The sequence below is a fragment of the Phyllobates terribilis genome, unplaced genomic scaffold (assembly GCF_046119375.1).
Source record: "Phyllobates terribilis strain yellow unplaced genomic scaffold, ASM4611937v1 Scaffold_1__5_contigs__length_1240528914, whole genome shotgun sequence".
NCBI classification, from domain to species: Eukaryota; Metazoa; Chordata; class Amphibia; order Anura; family Dendrobatidae; genus Phyllobates; species Phyllobates terribilis.
In genome coordinates this window covers 723,252,313-723,275,603 of record NW_027362761.1, presented here as the reverse complement: position 1 = coordinate 723,275,603, position 23,291 = coordinate 723,252,313, and the positions used below count along the sequence as shown (strand labels likewise).

The 23,291-nt window shown below is 43.4% G+C and overlaps 1 protein-coding gene across 1 annotated transcript in view; it reads right to left on the bottom strand.

Moving 5' to 3' along the window:
* Positions 1-23,291, bottom strand: part of ATP8B3 (ATPase phospholipid transporting 8B3) — a 1,018,530-nt gene that overhangs the window by 558,859 nt on the left and 436,380 nt on the right. Inside the window, exons 9-11 of the mRNA XM_073686335.1 lie at positions 15,313-15,395; positions 12,194-12,352; positions 4,508-4,596 (exon numbers count right to left, since the gene is read on the bottom strand). Coding sequence (XP_073542436.1) covers positions 4,508-4,596; positions 12,194-12,352; positions 15,313-15,395 — 331 coding nt within the window. The remainder of the gene's footprint in view (positions 1-4,507; positions 4,597-12,193; positions 12,353-15,312; positions 15,396-23,291) is intronic.

Below are 23,291 nucleotides of genomic sequence, written 5' to 3'. Positions count from 1 at the left end.
TAATTTACACTACAGAATAATGTTAGCCTTTCTGAAATAAGGTGTGAATCACATACAGTCCTGCTTATCATTATTGGCACCCATGAAGTTTAAGTACATAATGTGGAATATCTCCTGAAAAAAATGAATCAAGTGAAACAGTTTTTTTGTAAAGAGAACTCGTGTTAAATACACTGCTCAAAAAAATAAAGGGAACACTCAAATAACACATCGTAGATCTGAATGAATGAAATATTCTCATTGAATACTTTGTTCTGTACAAAGTTGAATGTGCTGACAACAAAATCACACAAAAATCATCAATGGAAATCAAATTTATTAACCAATGGAGGCCTGGATTTGGAGTCACCCCCAAAATTAAAGTGGAAAAACACACTACAAGCTGATCCAACTTTCATGTAATGTCCTTAAAACAAGTCAAAATGAGGTTCTGTATTGTGTGTGGCCTCCACGTGCCTGTATGACCTCCCTACAATGCCTGGGCATGCTCCTGATGAGGTTGCGGATGGTCTCCTGTGGGATCTCCTCCCAGACCTGGACTAAAGCATCCGCCAACTCCTGGACAGTCTGTGGTGCAACGTGACATTGGTTTGATGGAGCGAGACATGATGTCCCAGATGTGCTCAATCGGATTCCGGTCTGGGGAACACGCGGGCCAGTCCATAGCTTCAATGCCTTCATCTTGCAGGAACTGCTGACACACTCCAGCCACATGAGGTCTGGCATTGTCCTGCATTAGGAGGAACCCACGGCAAACCGCACCAGCATATGGTCTCCCAAGGGGTCTGAGGATCTCATCTCGGTACCTAATGGCAGTCAGGCTACCTCTGGCGAGCACATGGAGGGCTGTGCAGCCCTCCAAAGAAATGCCGCCCCACACCATTACTGACCCACTGCCAAACCGGTCATGCTGAAGGATGCAGCAGGCAGCAGATCGCTCTCCACAGCATCTCCAGACTCAGTCACGTCTGTCACATGTGCTCAGTGTGAACCTGCTTTCATCTGTGAAGAGCACAGGGCGTCAGTGGCGACTTTGCCAATCCTGGTGTTCTGTGGCAAATGCCAAGCGTCCTGCACGGTGTTGGGCTGTGAGCACAACCCCCATCTGTGGACGTCGGGCCCTCATACCACCCTCATTGAGTCGGTTTCTAACCGTTTGTGCAGACACATGCACATTTGTGGCCTGCTGGAGGTCATTTTGCAGGGCTCTGGCAGTGCTCCTCCTGTTCCTCCTTGCACAAAGGCGGAGGTAGCGGTCCTGCTGCTGGGTTGTTGCCCTCCTACGGCCCCCTCCACGTCTCCTGGTGTACCGGCCTGTCTCCTGGTAGCGCATCCAGCCTCTGGACACTACACTGACAGACACATCAAACCTTCTTGCCACAGCTCGCATTGATGTGCCATCCTGGATGAGCTGCACTACCTGAGCAACTTCTGTGAGTTGTAGAGTCCGTCTCATGCTACCACGAGTGTGAAAGCGCAACCAATATTCAAAAGTGACCAAAATATCACCCAGAAAGCATTGGTACTGAGGTGTGATCTGTGGTCCCCACCTGCAGAACCGCTTCTTTATTGAGGGTGTCTTGATAATTGTCAATAATTTCCATCTATTGTCTATTCCATTTGCACAACAGCATGTGAAATTGATTGTCAATCAGTGTTGCTTCCTAAGTGGACAGTTTGCTTTCACAGAAGTTTGATTCACTTGGAGTTATATTCTGTTGTTTAAGTGTTCCCTTTATTTTTTTTGAGCAGCGTACAAAAGAGCAAATGATAAACAATAATTTAATATACAAAACAATAGGAGGAAAAAATACAAAATCCTAAAGCTTGTTGTGTCACTGGTATTAGCACCCTTTACATTAATTTAGTATGGAAACACATTTTGACTCGCCTGTGGGAAATCACAAAACAGATTCACCTGTGATTAATTGTCGGTGCTCATGTGACATAAATTAGCCAATGAATGATGACTTCAGTGTTTTAAAAAGCCACATGGTAGGCTCTGTTCCTTTGTCACAATGGCAGAGACAAAGGAGCTGTCTGAGGGCATCAGAACTGCTATTATTAGCAAAACCTCCCTGGGAGTGGGGGAAAGAGGAAAATTGACAAGAGATGTCTTCAAAGGTTGGTGCGAATGGTGGAAAAAAAAACACATCAAACGTCCAAAGACCGGAACGCCAACCTGCAACAGTCTGGGGTCATGGTTTCAACAAGTATCATATGCCGCACACTAAACCAAGCAGAGCTTTATGGGCGAAGGCCAAGGAAGAAACCATTGCTGAATGAAAGACATAAAAAGGAACGACTGATCTTTGCCAAAGAGTACCTTGACAAACCACAATCCTTCTGGGAAAATGTTCTGTGGACTGCTAAAATAAAAATACAGCTTTATGGCAATTCAAAGCAACAGTTTGTTTACAGACGGCAAAATGAAGCTTAAAAGGAAAAGAACACCTTACCAACAGATAAGGATGGTGGAGGATCCATAATGCTGTGGGATTGCTTTGCTGTGTCTGGTACTGGAGGCCTTGACCGTACCACAGAATCATGAAATCAGAGAATTATCAAGAGATTTTAGAGCAAAATGTCCTACCCATATAAGAAAACTTGGTTTGAGTCGAAGATCATGGGTCCTCCAGCAAGACAATGACCCAAAGCACACATCCAAAAGTAGACAGGAATGGATGAAAAAGAAAAAATGGACTGTTTTAAAATGGCAGCAATGAGTCCGGACCTCAATCCCATTGAAAATCTTTGGGGTGAGCTGGAATCGGCCATTGGGAAGAAGAACCCTGCAAACATTCAAGAGATTGAACAAACTACAAAGGAAGAGTGGAAGAAAATTCCAGCTGAGAAGTGCAAGAAGCTTATAGGTGGCTACAAGAAACGTTTGGAGGCTGTCAGCAATGCCAAAAAGTCTGCAACCAAGTATTAATTAGGGGTGCCTTTATTGCTGCACATGCTGTTTATTCCGTTTCTTCTTTGAAATTGCAACATGGAAGTTGAAAAAACAATGGTTTATTGTTGTATTACTTTGGACCACTAATTAAAAAATCCTGAGGATATAACTTTGGTACATTTCCATTTTTTTCTGAAGATATTGTACAGTCTATGAAAAAAAATGAAGGGGTGCCAATAACGGTGAGCAGCACTGTACATTATATCCCTCTTACATGCTTGAAGATCTGTTCCACAACAGTACCTCAACAATAAATATCTACAAGAGTGGTACAGTTTTGACAGTTTGTTCTTAAACAAAAAAAAAATTCACAGCCATTTAGATCAATTTAAAGTGTTCGATATTTATTATACAATTTCCTGACCTGAAATATGTTTGTAACAGACCAGAATGAATGTATCAAATTTGTGGACAAAAATGAATTTTTTAATGAATGTGCATAAACATTGGTTAGTTAGAGGTAAATATCATTAAAATAAAATTTTCAAAACATCTTGATTTATTCAGTATCCATGTACAGAAGTACACACCTGTACATGCCTTGTCTGCTATTAATGAGGTTACTGAGGGTTGTTTGAGGAATGTTCTGCCACACTGAATGCTCTTGGGCACTGAAATCATCAAGATATGCTGCTGGCAGCACCCTTTGCAATTGCCAACCAATGACGTCCTAGATGAGCGAGCTCTTTGGCAGACAAGTCTGGAAACACTACCTTCTAGGATAGCAAATTAAGATTTTGCAGGCTGCTGAACACCATGCGACTGAGTATTGTTGTGTTGAAAAACACCCACATTGCCCACTCTTCATACTGTGCCTCCTTTTCACATTGTCCGATCCCATAGTCCTACCTCATGCGGTCCCAATCTCCAAACTGTCATCCTCCATGCTGCCCCTTTCTATTCTTTCTGTGCCCCATCTTCTCATTCTCCTCCCTCTGTACGCTGTCCCTCCGATACTGTGCCCTCATGCTAACATCCCCACCAATAAAAGTTCCTTGTTTAATCGGCTCTATGGATCATTTGTATTCCCACCATCTTTGCAGCTACTGCAGTGCAGTAATGATGTCAGCAGCATGATCAGGTGACTGCATCACGTTACTCATATTTTCAATTGTATGCAGAAAGATGCGAACACGGAACCAGCGATAAAACCAGTCTCCAAACCGCCAGTCAGTTTAATAACCGCCTTGGAGAACTGGCAAAATTATACTCCTGGGGACTCCAAAATACAGCTATCAAAGGCTATTTTGATGCAGAGCAAGACTGCTATGGAAGCTGGAATGGATTTAGTGTGGCAGTGCATTCCTCAGACAACCCTTTATAACCTCATTGATAGCAGCCAAGGCGTGTAAGTGTAGGGATTTCTGTGATTGGTACTCGATGCTGAATAAATCGAGATATATTTAAAATTTTGTTTGCATTTTTTCAGCATTTGCAGATCACTCTACCCATCCTGTAGTGATGCAAATTCAATTTTGAGGAATGTATATACTGCATAATTGATATGTCACATCCGTAAAAACGTAGCACTATAACAGAAATACTTACGATGGCAACTATATAATTCATCATGAGGTCCAATTTAGTTTTCTTTACTTTGAATTTTCCACAATTCTTCATTATTTTGGAGTCAAATCCTGTGACCAAAATGAATGAAGGCATAAACATTTGCATTATTTATGTTATTGTGATACAATATAACAACACAGCTTCTGGAGTCCCCATAAATAAGAAATTTAGCAATAATTTGGGCATCAGTTTTAAAACACAACCTCTCCAGAGAACCTTAACCCCTTAATGATTTGATTTAACATTTTCCACTTTACATGCCAATAATTTTGAAATATAACAAGGAGAATCTAGCTCACCCTTCTTACATCCCAAGGCTAAGTTCACATGAGTGTATTTCTATTTTAATTAAAATTGGTCCAAGTGCTGTCATCTTTTCTCTTGGACAGCACTCGGACCAATTTTATTTAATACGGCTGTTCAGTTTACCTTTTTTTCCCAATGGACCTATTGTCAATGTGAAAAAAATTGGAGCGAGCCTGCACTAGTCTGCTTTGTTTCTCAAATGAGTCTCGTTCATTAGTGTCTATGGGTGCACAAAAAAAAACAATGAATTCTATACGAATCATCAGTATAGCATCCAGGGCCAGCTCCAGGTTTTCCAGGTAAAAGAGACTCAGTGTGCCCCATTAACACATACCACGATTCATGATGCACAGATGCTTCAGAGAAATGTAGGTATAGTACAATGGAAAAGATTTCACTTACTTCTTACATAACATGAATGATATCTATTATAAATTCTACAATAGCTCAGAAACCGGCGAGTCCTCGCAGCGCACAGTGTGTACCCTGGGGGATTCAAAAGTTTTAATTTTTAGACAGGACAGTATAGTCCTCCATACAGTATTATGGGCACTACATAGTCCTTACAGTATTATGGGCACCACATAGTCCTCCATACAGTATTATGGGCACCACATAGTCCTCCATACAGTATTATGGGCACCACATAGTCCTCCATATGGTATTATGGGACCTACATAGTACTCCATACAGTATTATGGGCACCACATAGTCCTCCATACAGTATTATGGGCACCACATAGCCATCCATAACGTATAATGAGACCCATATATTGCTTCATAAAGTATAATGGACCCCATATACTGCTCCATGCAGTATAATGAGCCCCATATATTGCTCCATACAGTATAATGAACCCCATATTTGCAACACTACTAAAAAAACACACAGCGGTCCAGAAAAATTATTTCTGTGGCCTATAAATGCCAACGAGATGTCTGATTCCAATTATTTATTTCCCAGACTGATAAAAAACACACACTGGTCCAGAAAAATTATCTCTTTGGCTTAGAAATCGCAACAAGACGGCTGATGACAATTATTTATTTCCAAGACTACTAGAAAGCACACAGCAGTCTAAAGGCAGAGTACTTCCACAGGCGGAGGGTACAGAGTCAACACAGCAGCTTAAAGGCACAGTACTCCCACAGGCGGGGGGGGGGGGGCAGAGTACACACAGAGGCTTAAAGTCATAGTACTCCCACATGCGGGGGGTTGCTGAGAACACACAGCAGCTTAAAGGCACACTACTCCCACAGGCATGGGTGCAGAGTACACACAGTGGCTTACAGGCACAGTACTCCCACAGGTGGAGAGTGCAGAGTACACACAGTGGCTTTTTGGCACAGTGCTCCCACAGATATGGGCTGCTGAGTACACACAGCAGCTTAAAGTCACAGTACTCCCACAGATATAGGTTGCAGAGTACACACAGTGTTTTTTTTGCAGAGTGCTCAGTCAGAATCTGTTACTCACTCCAGATGCATCCCATCTCTATACTAATGAGAGCAGAATGGTGTCAGCACTCGCGATCTGGCCTTTATACTGGCTAGGTCACATGCTGAGCTGGTCAATCACAGCCATGCCAATACTTGGTATGGCTGTGATGGCTCCGGAAGTGCCCACAGTCTAAAAACTTCTTGATCGTCTGCTCTGCAGCCTTTCAACAAGCTTTATTAGACTGGCAAACCCGAACAGGAAACCGGATGTACATTAAAAGGTCTATGTTCGGGGTTCGGTACCAAACACTAGGAGTCCTGTACGTACCCCAAACTTTATTGTTCGGGTTCACTCATCCCTACCCAGGATCTCTCTTCTGGGCCATAACCCCTCCAATGCACCAGATACTATACAGACCCTCTTACCATATGAGAATTCAGGATTCTCTGCACTTCATACTCTAAATTTCCTTTAACTAGAACAAGAGGAGGATGATTTCTGAGTGGGTGAACCATAGAACAATATAGCTTGAGATACTTATGAAATACATTGGGTATCTTAAAAGATGGGGGAAATTTCAGGCAGAAAGCTGCAGTGTAATGACCTCAATTATCTCATAAGGACCAATAAATCTGGGACCCAACTTGGCAGAAGGAATCTTAAGCTTGATATTTTTCATGGACAACCATACTTTGTCCCCAATTCCAAAGCTTTGGCCTCTAGAACGTTTCTGGTTAGCAGCTATGGTCTCACTACCCTGTTCCCTCTTAAAGTTCTCTCTGACTTCAGACCAGTTAACCTTTAATTTATCCACATATTTTTAAAACTTATGGAGAATCCATCACAATGGTTGAAAAGGAACCAAAACGAGGATGCAATCGAAGAAAATGGAGTAGATTTAATGGATTCTTGATAATGATTATTAATAGCAAATTCGGCTAACGGCAGATGCTCCAGCCAGTTAGACTGAAAATCAGACACATAACACTGAAGATATTGCTCGAGTGTTTGATTAGTACAATCTTTTTGACCATTAGTCTCTGGGTGGTAGGCAGAAGTAAAAAACAATTCAATATTGATCTTTTCGCAAGTTTCCCAAGTGAGCACTTATTCCCTACAGTCTTTAAATATGGTTGGCCATCAAAAATTCCATGTTACCAGTCAGGTGGTATTGTTTATACCAGTGTGACCTGCACGCACAGAATCATAAGACTCCTGAAGAACACGTACGTGAAACTGGAAAGGAACAAATCATTTTTGGGTATGAGTAGTATCAGGGGCTTGCTCTTGGGATCTACAGATCTTTTCTACAAGATCTAAACACAAACACGAAACACAACTCTACCCTCAGCTAGAATAGAAACTGGTTCAGAGTTCTCAGACTGAGAAGGACAGTAACTCCAGGAGAAAGCATTAGCTTTTATGTTCTTAGCGCCAGGCAGGGGTGGATTAAGAGTAGCCAGGGCCCCGGGCAGTTTAGAAGGTGTGGGCCTCCCCCCCCAGGTATCCGATGTGTCACGTGACATGTGACATGATCCGTTTGATAGATCATGTGATAGGTTATGTAACACACAGGTGCTCTGGTGCACATATGTAGATGGAAAATGACAGAGATAGCGCACCGCGCAAATTTTTCCCTTATGTACAGCACTATACATAACACCGCACTATACATAATAAAACAGGGGTGGGAGATTAATTTTCCCAAAAGGCCACATGAGAAACACTGACTGTTGTGGAGGCTGAACAAATAGTCTGAAATTAATTTTGCTCAATATTAATTATAATTATTTTTTATATTAATTGTATGACTTAATATTGAGCACACTCTTGCACACTCTTGGCATTCTCTTGATGAGCTTCAAGAGGTAGACACCGGAAATGGTCTTACAACAATCTTGAAGGAGTTCCCAGAGATGCTTAGCACTTGTTGGCCCTTTTGCCTTCACTCTGTGGTGCAGCTCACCCCAAACCATCGTGATTGGGTTCAGGTCTGGTGACTGTGGAGGCCAGGTCATCTTGTGTAGCACCCCATCACTCTCGTTCTTGGTCAAATAGCCCTTACACAGCCTGGAGGTGTGTTTGGGGTCATTGTCCTGTTGAAAAATAAATGATGGTCCAACTAAATGCAAATCGGATGGAATAGCATGCCGCTGCAAGATGCTGTGGTAGCCATGCTGGTTCAGTATGCTTTCAATTTTGAATAAATCCCTAACAGTGTCACCAGCAAAGCACCCCCACACTATCACACCTCCTCCATGCTTCACGGTGGGAACCAGGCATGTAGAGTCTATCCGTTCTCCTTTTCTGCGTTGCACAAAGCAGTGGCGTACCGCCAATGGCGGCAGGCCACGCGACTGCTATGGGGCCCGTGAGCCGCGGGGGCCCGATAGCAGTCGCCCCCCTTCTGTAACCCCCGCTCCGCTGTTTGATTGCCACCGCCGCCCACCGCCACTGTGTTCAGACATTGCCATGCGCTGTGCAGCTGTGTCTTGTAGTAATGACGGCAGGGGCGACACTGTGCCTTTAATTGTGCTTGTGTCACCCCTGCCGCGTCATTACTAGCAGACACAGCCGCACAGTGCACTGCGCGCGGCCATGTCTGAAATCAGTGTCAGCGGGCGGCGGCAATCAAACAGCAGATCGGGGGGTGCAGGAGGGGGGCCCCAATGGCGGGTGGGCCCTGTTTAAGGGAGGCCCTGATGGAGGGGGGGGCCCTGTTTAAGGGAGGCCCCGATGGAGGGGGGGCCCTGTTTAAGGGAGGCCCCGATGGAAGGGAGGCTGCGATGGAGGGGGGGCCCTGTTTAAGAGAGGTCCAGATGGAGGGGGGCCCTGATGAAGTGGCGGCAATTAAGCAGTGCCGGCGGAGCAGAGGGTGCAGGAGGGGGGCCCCGAACACAATCAAACACTGCCGGAGGTCATCTCTGTGGACATGCTGGGGGAGCGGTCTGGGCCCCGATGGCGAGTGGGCCCCTCTGATGGTCCAGAGCCTGTGATGGCCATCAGACATGCCGGTGGCCCTGCACAGCTGGACCGGACACAGGACAAGGGGCAGGTAAGTGAGGCTTGCCACCAGATTCCCCAATCCCCATATTAAATATATTTCTAATGTGTATTGTGTGTATGTCAGTGTGTATGCCTGTGTATATAGATATTTATGTCTGTTTTATGTGTTTTTAAGAATGTGTTCAAATATGTATGTATCTGTGTATGTGCTTGTCTGCATATGTATGTGTGCATATCTGTGTACCATCTGCATGTCTGCGTACCGTGTACGAGCATGTCTGCGTACTGTGTGCATGCGTGCATGTGTGCGTACTGTGTGTGTGCAAGCATGTCTGTGTACTGTGTGTGTGCATGTCTGCGTGCTGTGTGGGTGCATGTTTGCATATGTGAAGGGTGAGGGGGCAGCCTTTGCCCTGTGTTGTATACCTACATTTCTCCGCCGTATCTGTGCATCATGAATGTTGGTATGTATTAAAGGGGCCACTGAGACTCTTTCACCCTGGGCCCACGAAAACCTGGAGCCGGCCCTGGTTGAAAGCAATGGAGGAGGGATAGTCATATGACACTCCATCTCCCTCATTACTCCTCCGCTTCTGACGTAGTGGGGTGATGACGCTCCACGCTCTGTTAGACAGTGGAGCTGGCAGCTGCTGATGTGATGACAGAGACTGAAGCAGCGGGGAACGAGGAGCGGTGAGTATGTATTTATTTATTTTTGTAAATCAGTGAGTACTGATAGGACTGGAGGACTGGGGCTTCATTTTACCCTATGGTGGGGGCTGCCTTTTACCCTATGGGGGGCTGCATTATACTGCATACAGAACCATGGGGAGTTCATTATACTGTGTGGAGGACCATGGGGAGTTCATTATACTGTGTACAGGACCATGGGGAGCGCATTATACTGTGTGGAGGACCATGGGGAGTTCATTATACTGTGTGGAGGACCATGGTGAGTGCATTATACTGTGTGCAGGACCATGGGGAGTGCGTTATACTGTGTGGAGGACCATGGCGAGTGCATTATACTGTGTGGAGGACCATGGCGAGTGCATTATACTGTGTGGAGGACCATGGCGAGTGCATTATACTGTGTGGAGGACCATGTCGAGTGCATTATACTGTGTGGAGGACCATGTCGAGTGCATTATACTGTGTGGAGGACCATTTCGAGTGCATTATACTGTGTGGAGGACCATAGGGAGTGCATTATACTGTGTGGAGGACCATGGGGAGTGCATTATACTCAGTGGAGTGTGGAGAGGTGTGGGGGCCATTATACTGTATGTAGGCCCACTATAATGCATGGAAGGCTGTGTGGGGGGTCACAGTTGGGGGATTATACTGTGTTGGGGTCACCATACTTTGCCCTGGGAGTTGAGGTGGGGTACAGTAGGCAGGGCTGTGGAGTCAGTAAGCCAAACCTCCGACTCCTCAATTTCCATGACACCGACTCCAACTGCGACTCCCTCATTCTTGGCTCATGTTTAAGTGATAAATTTACTGTAGCACAGATTCATCTCAGCTACAAGTCTAGCCCCTTAGATCAGGAATAGGACAGACATTTATAGGACATTTCATAACTTTCCCAAATTCTTATGAAAAAAATATTCCCCACAAACTGCATTGAACTACTGTACCCAATTTATTACATATTTTAGGAGTCTGTCCATTTTATACCGACTCCCACTCCACAGCCCTGACAGTAGGGTCATTTCACTGTGCATGTAGAGGCTAATGCGGAGGAATGCACCATGGGAGTATCATACTGTGTTAAGGGGGGGACACTTTTGTTGGCATCACATTTTATGGGGCAATGAAAGAGGAATCTAGGACTTCAGCAGGGAAGAAAATTGCTATGTAAAGGCTGGAAAGTTGTTAGATCTGCTCTTCTGTGCCCCCAACAATTATTTACATTTTTTTTGGGGGGGAGGGGCCCAATTAGAACTTCTGCTATGGGGCCCCATGATTCCTATGTACGCCCCTGACGCCTGGCTCTGCTTTTGGTAGCGTATGGCTCCGGGGAGCAGTTTACAGAATAAAAGGAACAGAACTTTTACATTTTATATTTCATTCAGAATGATAGGCAGTGTTTATAAAAATATACAAAAGATTTTACAAAGGGGACAAAACAATACATAATATACAGTTACATAAAATAAAAGGACCAAAAAAAAAAACAAGAAAACTTACTAGACCTGTCGTCATAGCAATGGCTTCAGGTTTATGGAGGGAGGCTCTCCAGAAAAAAAGACAGTACCTACAGTGAAATGGTGAACTGTGCCTCCACGTACTGACGATGCCCAAAAGATGGCATTTGCCTTTTATTAACTCCACAAATCGCCCCTTCATGACTCCTACAGGGTTGTACTTTTCAGTTTCAGAAAATTATGATATTCCCTAAATGGACTATATCTTTGCTACAGAGTTGCATGTGGTCGATAACGAAGTCATATTTTGGATCATGATTTTATCTTTACATAGAGACCAAATATGCCAGGTGTAGCCTCGTCTATCGGGTCCGTATTCAATTGACAGTATTCTAGTCTTAGTTCAGAGACTTGAAACTATGCTTTGCACTTCATCACGTTTCCGAAAATATGATTTTCCAAACTATTGGATCAATGCAGTTCATGCAAATCTCCCTTCTTACTTTTCTGGTAAGCTGACAAAGACATCTGAGATCTTTACACTTCTAAAACGCTTACCTTGATTGTAAATCTAATCCACATTCCTGGAGCAGGGCCTCACATCTTTTTAGCTATTGGAGTATCTATGGTTACCTAATTCCAAAGAAGGGGGTCAGTTGCACAGAGGAGAGTGCAAGCTCTTCTCTCTCATCCCTGTAAGCATTTTGCTTTTCTCCATGACAGTAATAATGTGTTATATATTGTGTTTGATCACATACATACCAGCATAAATGACCAGTCCATAGCAGTATTTAGTGTTCCGGATCTTACATCCCCTTAGGAGGATACAATCATTATCCAAAGAGTGTTTCTCTCCCTTCCATTCCAGTGTTCCTATGAATGAATGCATGTTGCTGTTGGCTTCCTCACAAATGACTTTCCCTAAATTGAAAGAAAAAAAACATGTAAGAAAACAATATAGTGTATGAAAATATAATTGTTCAAATTGAGAATAGGCAAATGAAAACTGTTTTGATACTAACAGCCAAAGCGTCCTGAAAGGGGTAACACAATGCTCCAGTGTGACTTATGAGAAAAAGGATAGATGGCATATTCTTGTATGCAGTATAGAGAAAGGATATCTGTGCAAAGGCAGTTCAGAATCTGACAGAAGAAAAGCTCTGCATGTCATTCATCCCATTTCTGTGTTTTACCGTACACAGTTGTGGTGCGCAAAAATGAGAGTAAGGCCACATTCACACAATCAGTATTTAGTTAGTATTTTACATCAGTATTTGTAAGCCAAAACCAGGAGTGGATGAAAAAGACATAAGAAGTGACGTGTTTCTATTATACTTTTCCTCTGACAGTTACACTCCTGGTTTTGGCTTACAAATACTGATGTAAAATATTGAGCAAATACTGAACTTGTGAATGTGGTCTAATGGGCACAGGGCACTACATGTCACGAGTGGACATGGGGGAGACACTGGACTGTACTGTTCCCCCCAGCTGGCATTTTAGTAGGTGTAAAGAAGTCAGCAAAACAGTCAGAACTCATGTTTATTTATTGTAATGAACAGAGGTTTCCAGTTACATCTTTGTAGTTTACAAATGTACAGATATAGCGGTTATACAGCAACAGCAGATTCACTGTATGGTGGTGTACAGTGGAGTTCTCTTCTCAGGGCAAGTTTTGGGCTCAGTATATACCTTCTTGGTGTTAGGGTTCCCTTAGAAGAGACAAACTTGGTCTAGCCTCTGGTATTAAATGAGTTGTCAGGACATTTAAAGAGCACCTGTCCGCAGGATTGTGCTCAGTAATCTACATACACTGTCAGATGGGCGACATTACACTGATTAAAATGATACCTTGGTTGATGAAATCTGTCCTGTGGTTCTTGTGTAATCTTTACTTTCAGTTTGGAGATAATGATATGCTCATGCTTCGGGGCAGCCTGTGGGGGGCGCTCTGTCTGGTGCTCTGCTTACATATTTATGTATGCTCTCATGACAGCTGACTGTGCCTTCACTGATTTGCCTCCTATTTTACATAATGCATCTAGTAGTGCGGGGCTAGGTAGCACAAGTGAAATTATTAATTGGCATATGAGACTGGGAAAGAGCATCATGGAGTGGCACACTAATGCATTGTTAGTGAAGGGAATCTGTCATTAGGCTTTTGCCACCTAGTCAGCAGAGCAGCATAACATAGAGTCAGAGACCCTGATTCCAGTGATGTGTCTCTTACTGGGCTGCTTGCTGTAGTTTTGGTAATATCACTGTTTTATCACCAGGAGATTATCACTAGAGGACTAGTAAACTTGTTGTCAGGTAGTCAAGCATATTCATGAACTCTGTATAACCCCGCCAACACCTCTCTTTGGCGGCTTTCTGTGTACTCCGTAGATCCAGCAGAGAAAACAGGGATTTTATCAAAATGACAGCAAGCAGCTCAGTAAGTGACACATCTCTGGTATCAGGGTCTCTGCCTCTACATTATTCAGTTCCCACATGGGGTAGCAAAAACCTGGCGACAGATTCCCATTAAAGCTAATGCTATATGTGACTCGCCCCCTGGGCCGTGGGGTACCCAGAACCGGGCCTTAGTGCGATGCTGGGAGTAGTAGTGGCAACCCGATCCCATAGCTCAGGGTGGTCAGACCAAATAGGGTTTTGAATGTCCGACTATACCACCCGTGGATTGCGTTCAGGGATGACCGCCGCTGCAAGGCAGACCACTGAGGCTGGTGTTGGTGTGCAGCAGAGGGATAGGACAACTCCCCACGGGAAGAGTATAGCCTCAGGGCAGTGTAATAGGATGCTGGGGGTGATGGTGCAGGCGCAGCATAAATAACACAGAGTCCAATGATGCAGTCCAGGGTTTTTACTCACAGTTGTTATCCATGTCACTTCTGTCAGCAATGACTGCCCAAGCCGTGCTGCGTCCACCAGGTGAGGGGCTCGGTCAACCCCCAGTCAACTCAGGAGTATGGCACAGGACCCCCTTCTGTCCTTTCTCTGGCCTCTCATGCCCCACCAGTGACCAAACTTCTGTCCAGCTGCCGTGGATCTATGCGGGCAAACGTTGGCCCCCGTTTCCCGCTATCCTATATGGTGCCTTCCTAGCAGGTTTGGCGGGGGGTCGCACCAATAGATGATCACGACCTCCGGTCTTTGGCTGAGGGATAATTTACCTCCACCAACTTGGGAATCCGGTACCCTTCCACGACCTGACCCTTCACCCGATATCACGCGGGTTTGCAACGGTTACTGTCCGTTCTGCTCTCTCTTAGGGTCCCTTCTGCCTCCTTGTTTCTGGAGCCTTTCTACTCCTCTGTCTCTCCTCTTTCCTTCCTTCTCCTTCTTCTCTTCTCCTCTCTGGCTCCGGCCTTTTCTCTAGGCCTGCCTTCTGAGCAGAGCTCCTACAGAGCCTCTGCTCCCTGTCACCTCTCCACTGTACTCCACCGACTGGACTGAACACTGACTAAAGATGGCTCCCACCTTTTATGTGCTTCTCTGTGTATGAGCTCAGGTGACCAGCACCCAATGAGCTCCTTCCTATGCTCCAGAAACCATCCCCTTCTGCTCCCACATCACTGGGTTCTCTCCCCCCTCCCCACTCCAGCCAGGGACATGGTCAGTTGTGCCTGCATAAATGGGAGCACCGTCGAGCTGTCCCCCGGAAATGGGGTGAGTGTGTGTATGCAGCTACTGAGCCCTGATCCATACTCCATCCTTACCTGGGAGTGGAATATCACACCTCTGGTTGAGGTGCAATACCCCTGTAGCAACCGAACCCTCGGGGCGCTACATATGCTTCATACTTCATACATATAAATAATCCATGCAGTCATATTTTATTTGGAAAGATAAATGGTCTAAATACCAACTGTACTCACCATCAAATGCTGCCAAGCCTTCAGTAGTGCACAGCTGATTATGTGTAACCATTAAGGCTTGTTTAAACTTGAGATTTGTTTCCCTGGGAGAGCAGAAAAAAAACATGAAATGGTGTTTGGCAGATATTTTGTAGCATTCATTACCCAAAAGGTAAAGGCGGCACACCTACAACTTATGTAGGGTGGATCAGGGACAGATATGCTGAATGTGTAGCCGGTTAAGCTGTAAAAGGGTCTATGGAGGAGGAGGGCCCAGAGTTAATCCTTGTTTCTCAATGGGGACACTAATGTGTTCTTCCTGTTTACTCCTCGTGGACTGAGGAAAATGGTGGATGGAGCCTCCAAGAATCAGTCTGTGCTCGTTAGATAACTTTATCTGTAGTTAGTGAATTATTTGCGTTTCTTAACCCCTTAACACAAAATGACCTATGTTATTGCACAGGAGCGGAGCTCTCTTCAAACGTGGCTGTTGCTGGCTAGATTACATAGCCGGTATCTGTGTCTAACAGCAGCAGCCAGAGCCTAGCTCTGATCGCTGCAAAGTATTTAAATACTGCTTTTATTTTCTGACAGCAGCATTTAATGGCATATTTGAGGTGCTAACACACACTGGCTCCCATCAGCCTACCCTTGACATGGTCACCAATGGACTACCATGGCCAAGGCGGCCATCTTGGTACTCCTGTGAAGCCCAGCCTGTGCTCAGGCATAATAGTATACCAAGATTTTTATTACATACTGCAATACTGTGATGTTGCATTATATACTAGTGATTAGTTCCCTTGGGGGGACTAAAAAATAAAGTATAAAATGACACAAAAAGTTAAAAAAAATAAAATAAATGATAATAACAACATTATAATCACCCCTCTTTTCCCACGTTAAAAATAAAGACATTAAAAAAATAAACATTTGGTATTGCTGTGACCATAACAGTTTTGTATATCAAAACATGAAATGAATTAACCCATACGGTAGATGTCATAAAGAGAAATGTAATCACATTGCCAGAATAATGTCCACAGAAAAAACAAACCCTCGCACAGGCAATCCAACAGAAAAATAAATAGATTATGGGTCTTGGAAAATGGCGACACAGACCACATTTTTATTTTTTTAAAATATCATAATTTTCTCCCATTGTGTTACAGGACTACAGGACTACTGGTGCCAATCAGCAGCTGAATTCTTTACTATTTAGGCAAGGTGGACATCTGCTCTGAAAGAATATTGATAACAGCTGTTACCGTTCTGTGACACAACAATGTCACGTGATCCACCATGAATAGCAGTACTGTTATGGGAGGTAAGTATCCATTGTTTGAAGTGAGGCCCTGAAATAATTAAGCAGAGGTTGTCCAGCAATGCCATGTCCACTAATGGACAACCCTTTTAAGCGTGATCTGTGGAATTCAAACCCAGATGCTCTAGCATGGCAGGCAGCAGATTTAACAGTGTGTAACAGGCAGCACTACTAAGTAGAGGTGGATTCTCTGTGCTTAAAGCTCTAAATTGTATTTTTCACCCTCATATAGAATACAGGAGCATGGTTTCACTATGAATTGTAAATGAGGGCCATGGAAAGAAGAACTGACACTCTCTTCCTCCATTTGCTCTACGATCCTCCACTGTGGCGTAGCTACCTCCTGTGAAGTGGTCAGTATGAATAGTAAACAGGCTGGTATGGTGACACTTTGCTGGCCCTGTGTAAATAGGTCTTTTCTTACTCCAAAGAGCCACACAGAGCAATGGCCCCGATGTGTCAGAGCCATGTACTAGATATGAATATTGGGTGTTTTGTAACATGTGTATGTTTTGCAGATATGGGAGACATATTTTTGGCACTGTGGTGGAGTGCCAAACGCATTGCATTCACTTGCAAAGCTATGTGGCCTGCCTATTAGCCCAGAATTAATGTCGGCCAGATGGATAAAGTTGTATATGCCATGTCTTATATGTATAGAAAGCTAGAATCATGATAGGAAATTTGGTATTAATATCTCCCGCCTAAGACCTCCTAGGGGGCAGATATCGTTAAGATCAGGGATCTCATAATTTTTGGTACCTGAGCGTGCAACCAATTTACCAAGCCCCTTCTGAGGTGACCAGTGGAGGTAGATGGAAGTGTCTGGTTACTGGTAAAACCTGACCTAGAACCATTGTTTAGTTGTGGGAGATACAGTGTGCTGTAAGGACTTTGGGAAAATGGCCACTGGAGGTGGCTCATGCGCAGATTCAGATCTTGGCACCAAGCTCATTTCCTGAGTTCCCTACACAAGAGGACCCCATCATTTACTGGTACATTCAATTGCGCTAAGTTGTTAATTAAATTTGTAAAAACCACAACAGATGCTGCATAGAAAAAAAGTTACTTTTTTCATTTAGGCCTTAATTCAACAATTAACTATTCCAATTTGCAGATTTTCTATAATATAGGACAAGAGAATTGCTCCTCTTTGATGTTTTGAAATCTATTTTCTGCTCTTCCACCATAATTACATGTGCAATATTTACAAATTAAGCTTTGTATGAAATCATTGCAATGGTTATCAATACCTGCCCAATTTGAGAAGATTTGTGAAATTATTTTCTATGCAAAAAGATCGATATCGGATATTTATGCCATGTTCCTACATCCTCATGGAGGAGAGATTTCTAAACTAAACCAATCCCTTTTGAAGATGTGTTGGAGATATGGTACAGTTGAAAGTTCATTGCCACATTGTTCTAGTATTGCTTTGTAACTCAGAATTTCAGAGGTTCAATCTTTAATTTATGATGCAGTCGATTTTTGTCTTTCTTTAAATCCCAAGTTTTACTTACAGTGGGTACGGAAAGTATTCAGACCCCTTTAAATTTTTCACTCTTTGTTTCATTGCAGCCATTTGGTAAATTCTAAAAAGTTTATTTTTTTTCTCATTAATGTACACTCTGCACCCCATCTTGACTGAAAAAAAGCAGAAATGTAGAAATTTTTTGCAAATTTATTAAATAAAAGAAAAACTGAAATATCACATGGTCATAAGTATTCAGACCCTTTGCTCAGACACTCATATTTAAGTCACATGCTGTCCATTTCCTTGTGATCCTCCTTGAGATGGTTCTACTCCTTCATTGGAGTCCAGCTGTGTTTAATTAAACTGATAGGACTTGATTTGGAAAGGCACACACCTGTCTATATAAGACCTCACAGCTCACAGTGCATGTCAGACCAAATGAGAATCATGAGCTCAAAGAAACTGCCCAAGGAGCTCAGAGACAGAATTGTGGCAAGGCACAGATCTGGCCAAGGTTACAAAAGAATTTCTGCATTACTTAAGGTTCCTAAGAGCACAGCGGCCTCCATAAACCTTAAATGGAAGAAGTTTTGGGCCATCAGAAGTCTTATTAGACCTGGCTATCCAGCCAAACTGAGCAATCGTGGGAGAAGAGACTTGGTGAGAGAGGTAAAGAAGAACCCCAAGATCACTGTGGCTGAGCTCCAGAGATGAAGTAGGGAGATGGGAGAAAGTTCCACAAATTCAACTATCACTGCAGCCCTCCACTAGTCGGGCTTTATGGCAGAGTGGCCCGACGGAAGCCTCTCCTCAGCGCAAGACGTATAAAAGCCCGCACAGAGTTTGCTCAAAAACACATGAAGGACTCCCAGAATATGAGAAATAAGATACTCTGGTCTGATGAGACAAAGATGGAACTTTTTGGTGATTATTCTAAGCGGTATGTGTGGAGAAAACCAGGTACTGCTCATCACCTGCCCAATACAATCCCAACAGTGAAACATGGTGGTGGCAGCATCATGCTATGGGGGTTTTTTTCAGATGCAGGGACAGGACGACTGGTTGCAATTGAAGGAAACATGAATGCGGCCAAGTACAGAGATATCCTGGATGAAAATCTCTTCCAGAGTGCTCTGGCTGAAGGTTCACCTTCCAACAAGACAATGACCCTAAGCACACAGCTAAAATAACAATGGAGTGGTTTTAGAACAACTCTGTGACCATTCTTGAGAGGCCCAGCCAGAGCCCTGACCTGAACCCAATTGAGCATCCTGAAAATGGCTGTCCACCAACGTTCACCATCCAACCTGACGGAACTGGAGAGGATCTGAAAGGAAGAATGGCAGAGGATCCCCAAATCCAGGTGTGAAAAATTTGTTGCATCATTCCCAAGAAGACTCATGGCTGTACTAGCTCAAAAGGGTGCTTCTACTCAATACTGAGCAAAGGGTCTGAATACTTATCACCATGTGATATTTCAGTTTTTCTTTTTTAATAAATTTGCAAAAATGTCTACATTTCTGTTTTTCTCAGTCAAGATGGGGTGCAGAGTGTACTTCAGTGAGAAAAAAAATTAACTTTTTAGAATTTACCAAATGGCTGCAATGAAACAAAGAGTGAAAAATTTAAAGGGGTCTGAATACTTTCCGTACCCATTGTACTTAACATTTCTATATTTAAATTGGACTCTAAAACATCTAGACCATTTCTACATATTCTGATGGAAACAATGAACTCCTCCTTACCCCATAGAATTATATACACGCATAATGATATGGGTATATTTGATACAATATGGAATATGAAAGATGTTTATTGGGTATCACAAGGCTATTAAAAGGACTACTTATGATTTAATTGGGAATTATCCACAGGCTTTAAACCCACCTTGCTGGGCTCTGTTACATCCACATTGATCTAGATCTCATCTCTTTTCCAAACTATCTATTGCTTATGTTGTCTTGTCTCCACTGAACCTTCCTGTTGCTATACCGTATATGATACATAGATGGTGTAAAAGTAGTCTGCTGGTGCACCATCTAAGTGCAACATTTAAGTGTACTGCAATTAATTAGACCAGAATTTAATATGATGTATACAGACTGCACTTTGTCTTCTGCCACCATCACACTCTAATCAGCATGTCTATTTATCTATTCTTCCTGCAGGTATGTCACTCAGCTTTTCCAATCTGTGATAATTCTTACTCCTCCTGTGTGTATTTACTTGGTATGTCACTCAGCTGTTCCAATCTGCGATAATTCTTACCGCTCCTGCATGTATTTACTGGTATGTCACTCAGCTTTTCCAATCTACGATAATTGTTACCCCTCCTGCATGTATTTACTTTGTATGTCACTCAGCTTTTCAAATCTGAGATAATTATGACCCCTCCTGCTTGTATTTACTTGGTATGTTTTTAAACTGACCACTGCACTAGCCCCCCTCACCACTTTTCTTTATGACCAGCCTGTTTACTCTGCCTGTGATAAATCCTGCATCTGGCTCAGTTCTAATTATCTGATAAAGATGAGTCTAGGTCTCTTCCCTCTGTTTCATACCTGAATGCATTTGTTAGCAAATATATTGTGAGCAGTACGTCTGCATGACGTAGGCTGCTGGTGCATCATCTAAGTGCAACTTTTAAGTGTACTGCAATGAATTAGTCCAGAATTGTGTACTGCAATGAATTAGAACAGAATTGAACCAGAAGAGAACTGAAGGTAACTGGATTCATAGTGACAGTAAACAATGTTTCTGTTTGTATTCAATATCACCCTATAGTCCTCCACTTCCTACTAACTCCCCTAATCTATATGCCTGGTAATGAACTGGTCATCTCTCCCTCCATCCTCCCCATCTATCTTACCTCCTCCTCAGAACTGTTCCTTAACATACAATCCTGTGTCTCGAAACACAGTCGCCTCATGCCCTCTCCTGCTTCCACCTACTAACACTTTCTCAGCTCCTCCTCACTGCTGGCAATATCTCTCCAAATAGTATATAGAGATTGGGTGCTCACTGATTCAGTGGTGCTCAGGAATAAATATTAGTGACGAGCGAGTATGTTCTGTTAACCCTTTCGCTAAGTATGCTCGGGCGAGCATCGAGTAGTTACAGCTGCTCGGTGTTATGTTTAAATCACTCCCGTGTGCATGATTTGCGACTGACAGCTTTAATACGTGAGGAATGATTGTTTTTTTTGCATTCCTCACATGTAATAAAGCTGTCAAACAGTCGCAAATCATGCACACGGGAGTGATTTAAACATAACACCGAGCAGCTGTAACTACTCGGTGCTCACCCGAGCATACTTAGCGAAAAGGTTAACAGAACATACTCGCTCGTCACTAATATTTACTCCTGAGCACCACTGAATCAGTGAGCACCCAATCTCTATATACTATTTGGAGAGATATTGCCAGCAGTGAGGAGGAGCTGAGAAAGTGTTAGGGTTAACAGAACATCCTCGCTCATCACTAGTAAATATACAATATAAATACTTGGTAATAACTCTGGTACTCAGTTTGCGTAGAAATTCATGAGAATTCTAAAAGTTTATTGTGAATATATTAATCAGACCCAAATGAAAGCAGATACATTTATACAACGTTTCGGCCTGAGCTGGCCTTTCTCAAGGTATCTGTGTATACAAAGAAAAAGAAATCAATATCTAACAGAACATAAATATTTGCAATACATTATTTTGCATATGTCTTTTTTAATCGCATTTGCAATATATCCTCAGTGCCACCCATAATGAAATCATTAGAAACGATCCGTTCAATTCTACAATGTTGGGACCTAGGGAGGGCTTTTTTCGTGTGCTTCGGATGACAACTTGTATTACGTAAAAGACTGTTTTTATCTGTCTGTTTAGTGTATAGGTCTGTGTCTATGGTACCATTCGCGTTCAGGATTACCAGGGTATTTAAGAATCGGATGGATTGGCTGTTATGATAAATGGTAAAAGACATGCCCGGAAGGTAAGTATTAATATCATGAAAGAAAAATAGGAGCTCTTCCTCACTCCCCGACCAGACTACAAAAATATCGTATATAAAATGTTTCCAACATCTTAAATGATTCGTGAAGAGAATATGGTTATAGACAAAAGTATTCTCAAAGTAAGCCATAAAGATGTTCACATAGGGTGAAGCTATGTTAGATCCCATAGCTGTGGCCATACTTTGGATAAAAAACTGGTCTTCAAATAGAATAAACGCTGCCGGTTGCGGCGGCACCTATCTTTCCGCATCACCTGATGACGGGACCCCACTACCTCCAGGTAAACCATTTGGGCCTTATTCCTTTATGTCTCTGGGATTTCACTATTGATACTGAAACTTGGGTCATTTTGCTTAGCGCTGTGGTGCGCACATTCAATTCCAGCCCCTAGTTGCTGCTGTCCTTGTATTCACAATAAACTTCTTGAATTCCTGGTCCTCATCACATCCCCACAGTCACTTCTACCTCTCATCCACGATCTATCACAAATTTCCGCAACCTTTCTAACCTTATACCTATTCACCCAGCCCCCGCTTCCACAGTCCCTCTAACAGGAGCTCTATGGAACGCTCGCTCTGTCTGCAACAAACTTTCCTACATCCATGATGTTTTCATTACTAACAAGCTTTCCTTCCTCGGCATCACAGAAACCTGGCTCACCTCCTATGACACAGCCTCTCCAGCTGCACTCCCTTATGGTGGATCCCACTCCAACGAGCACTTCATCACATTCAAACAGTCCCTCACTATTTTCAAGTCCACACTGACTGCAGCAAAACATACTTCTCATCTCTCATATCTTCACTGTCTCACAACTCTAAACAGCTATTCAACACTTTCAATTCTCTCCTGTTTCCCTCAGTACCTCCTTCCTCTCCTCTCATCTCAGCTGAAGACTTTGCCTCGTTCTTCAAGCAGAAGATTGATAACATCAGACAAAGCTTTGGCCTACAGTCCCCACAGCCCCTCCTCATAAATACTCAGCCCTCCTCCTCCAAAACCAGCTTCTCCGCCATTATGGAAGATCAACTTTCCTCTCTACTCTCCAAATCACATCTTACCACCTGCACACTTGACCCGATCCCATCCCACCTCATCCCTAACCTCACCACAGTCTTCATCCCAGCCCTAACCCATCTCTTCCACCTGCCGCTAACAACTGGTATCTTCCCCTCTTGCTTCAAACTTGCCTCG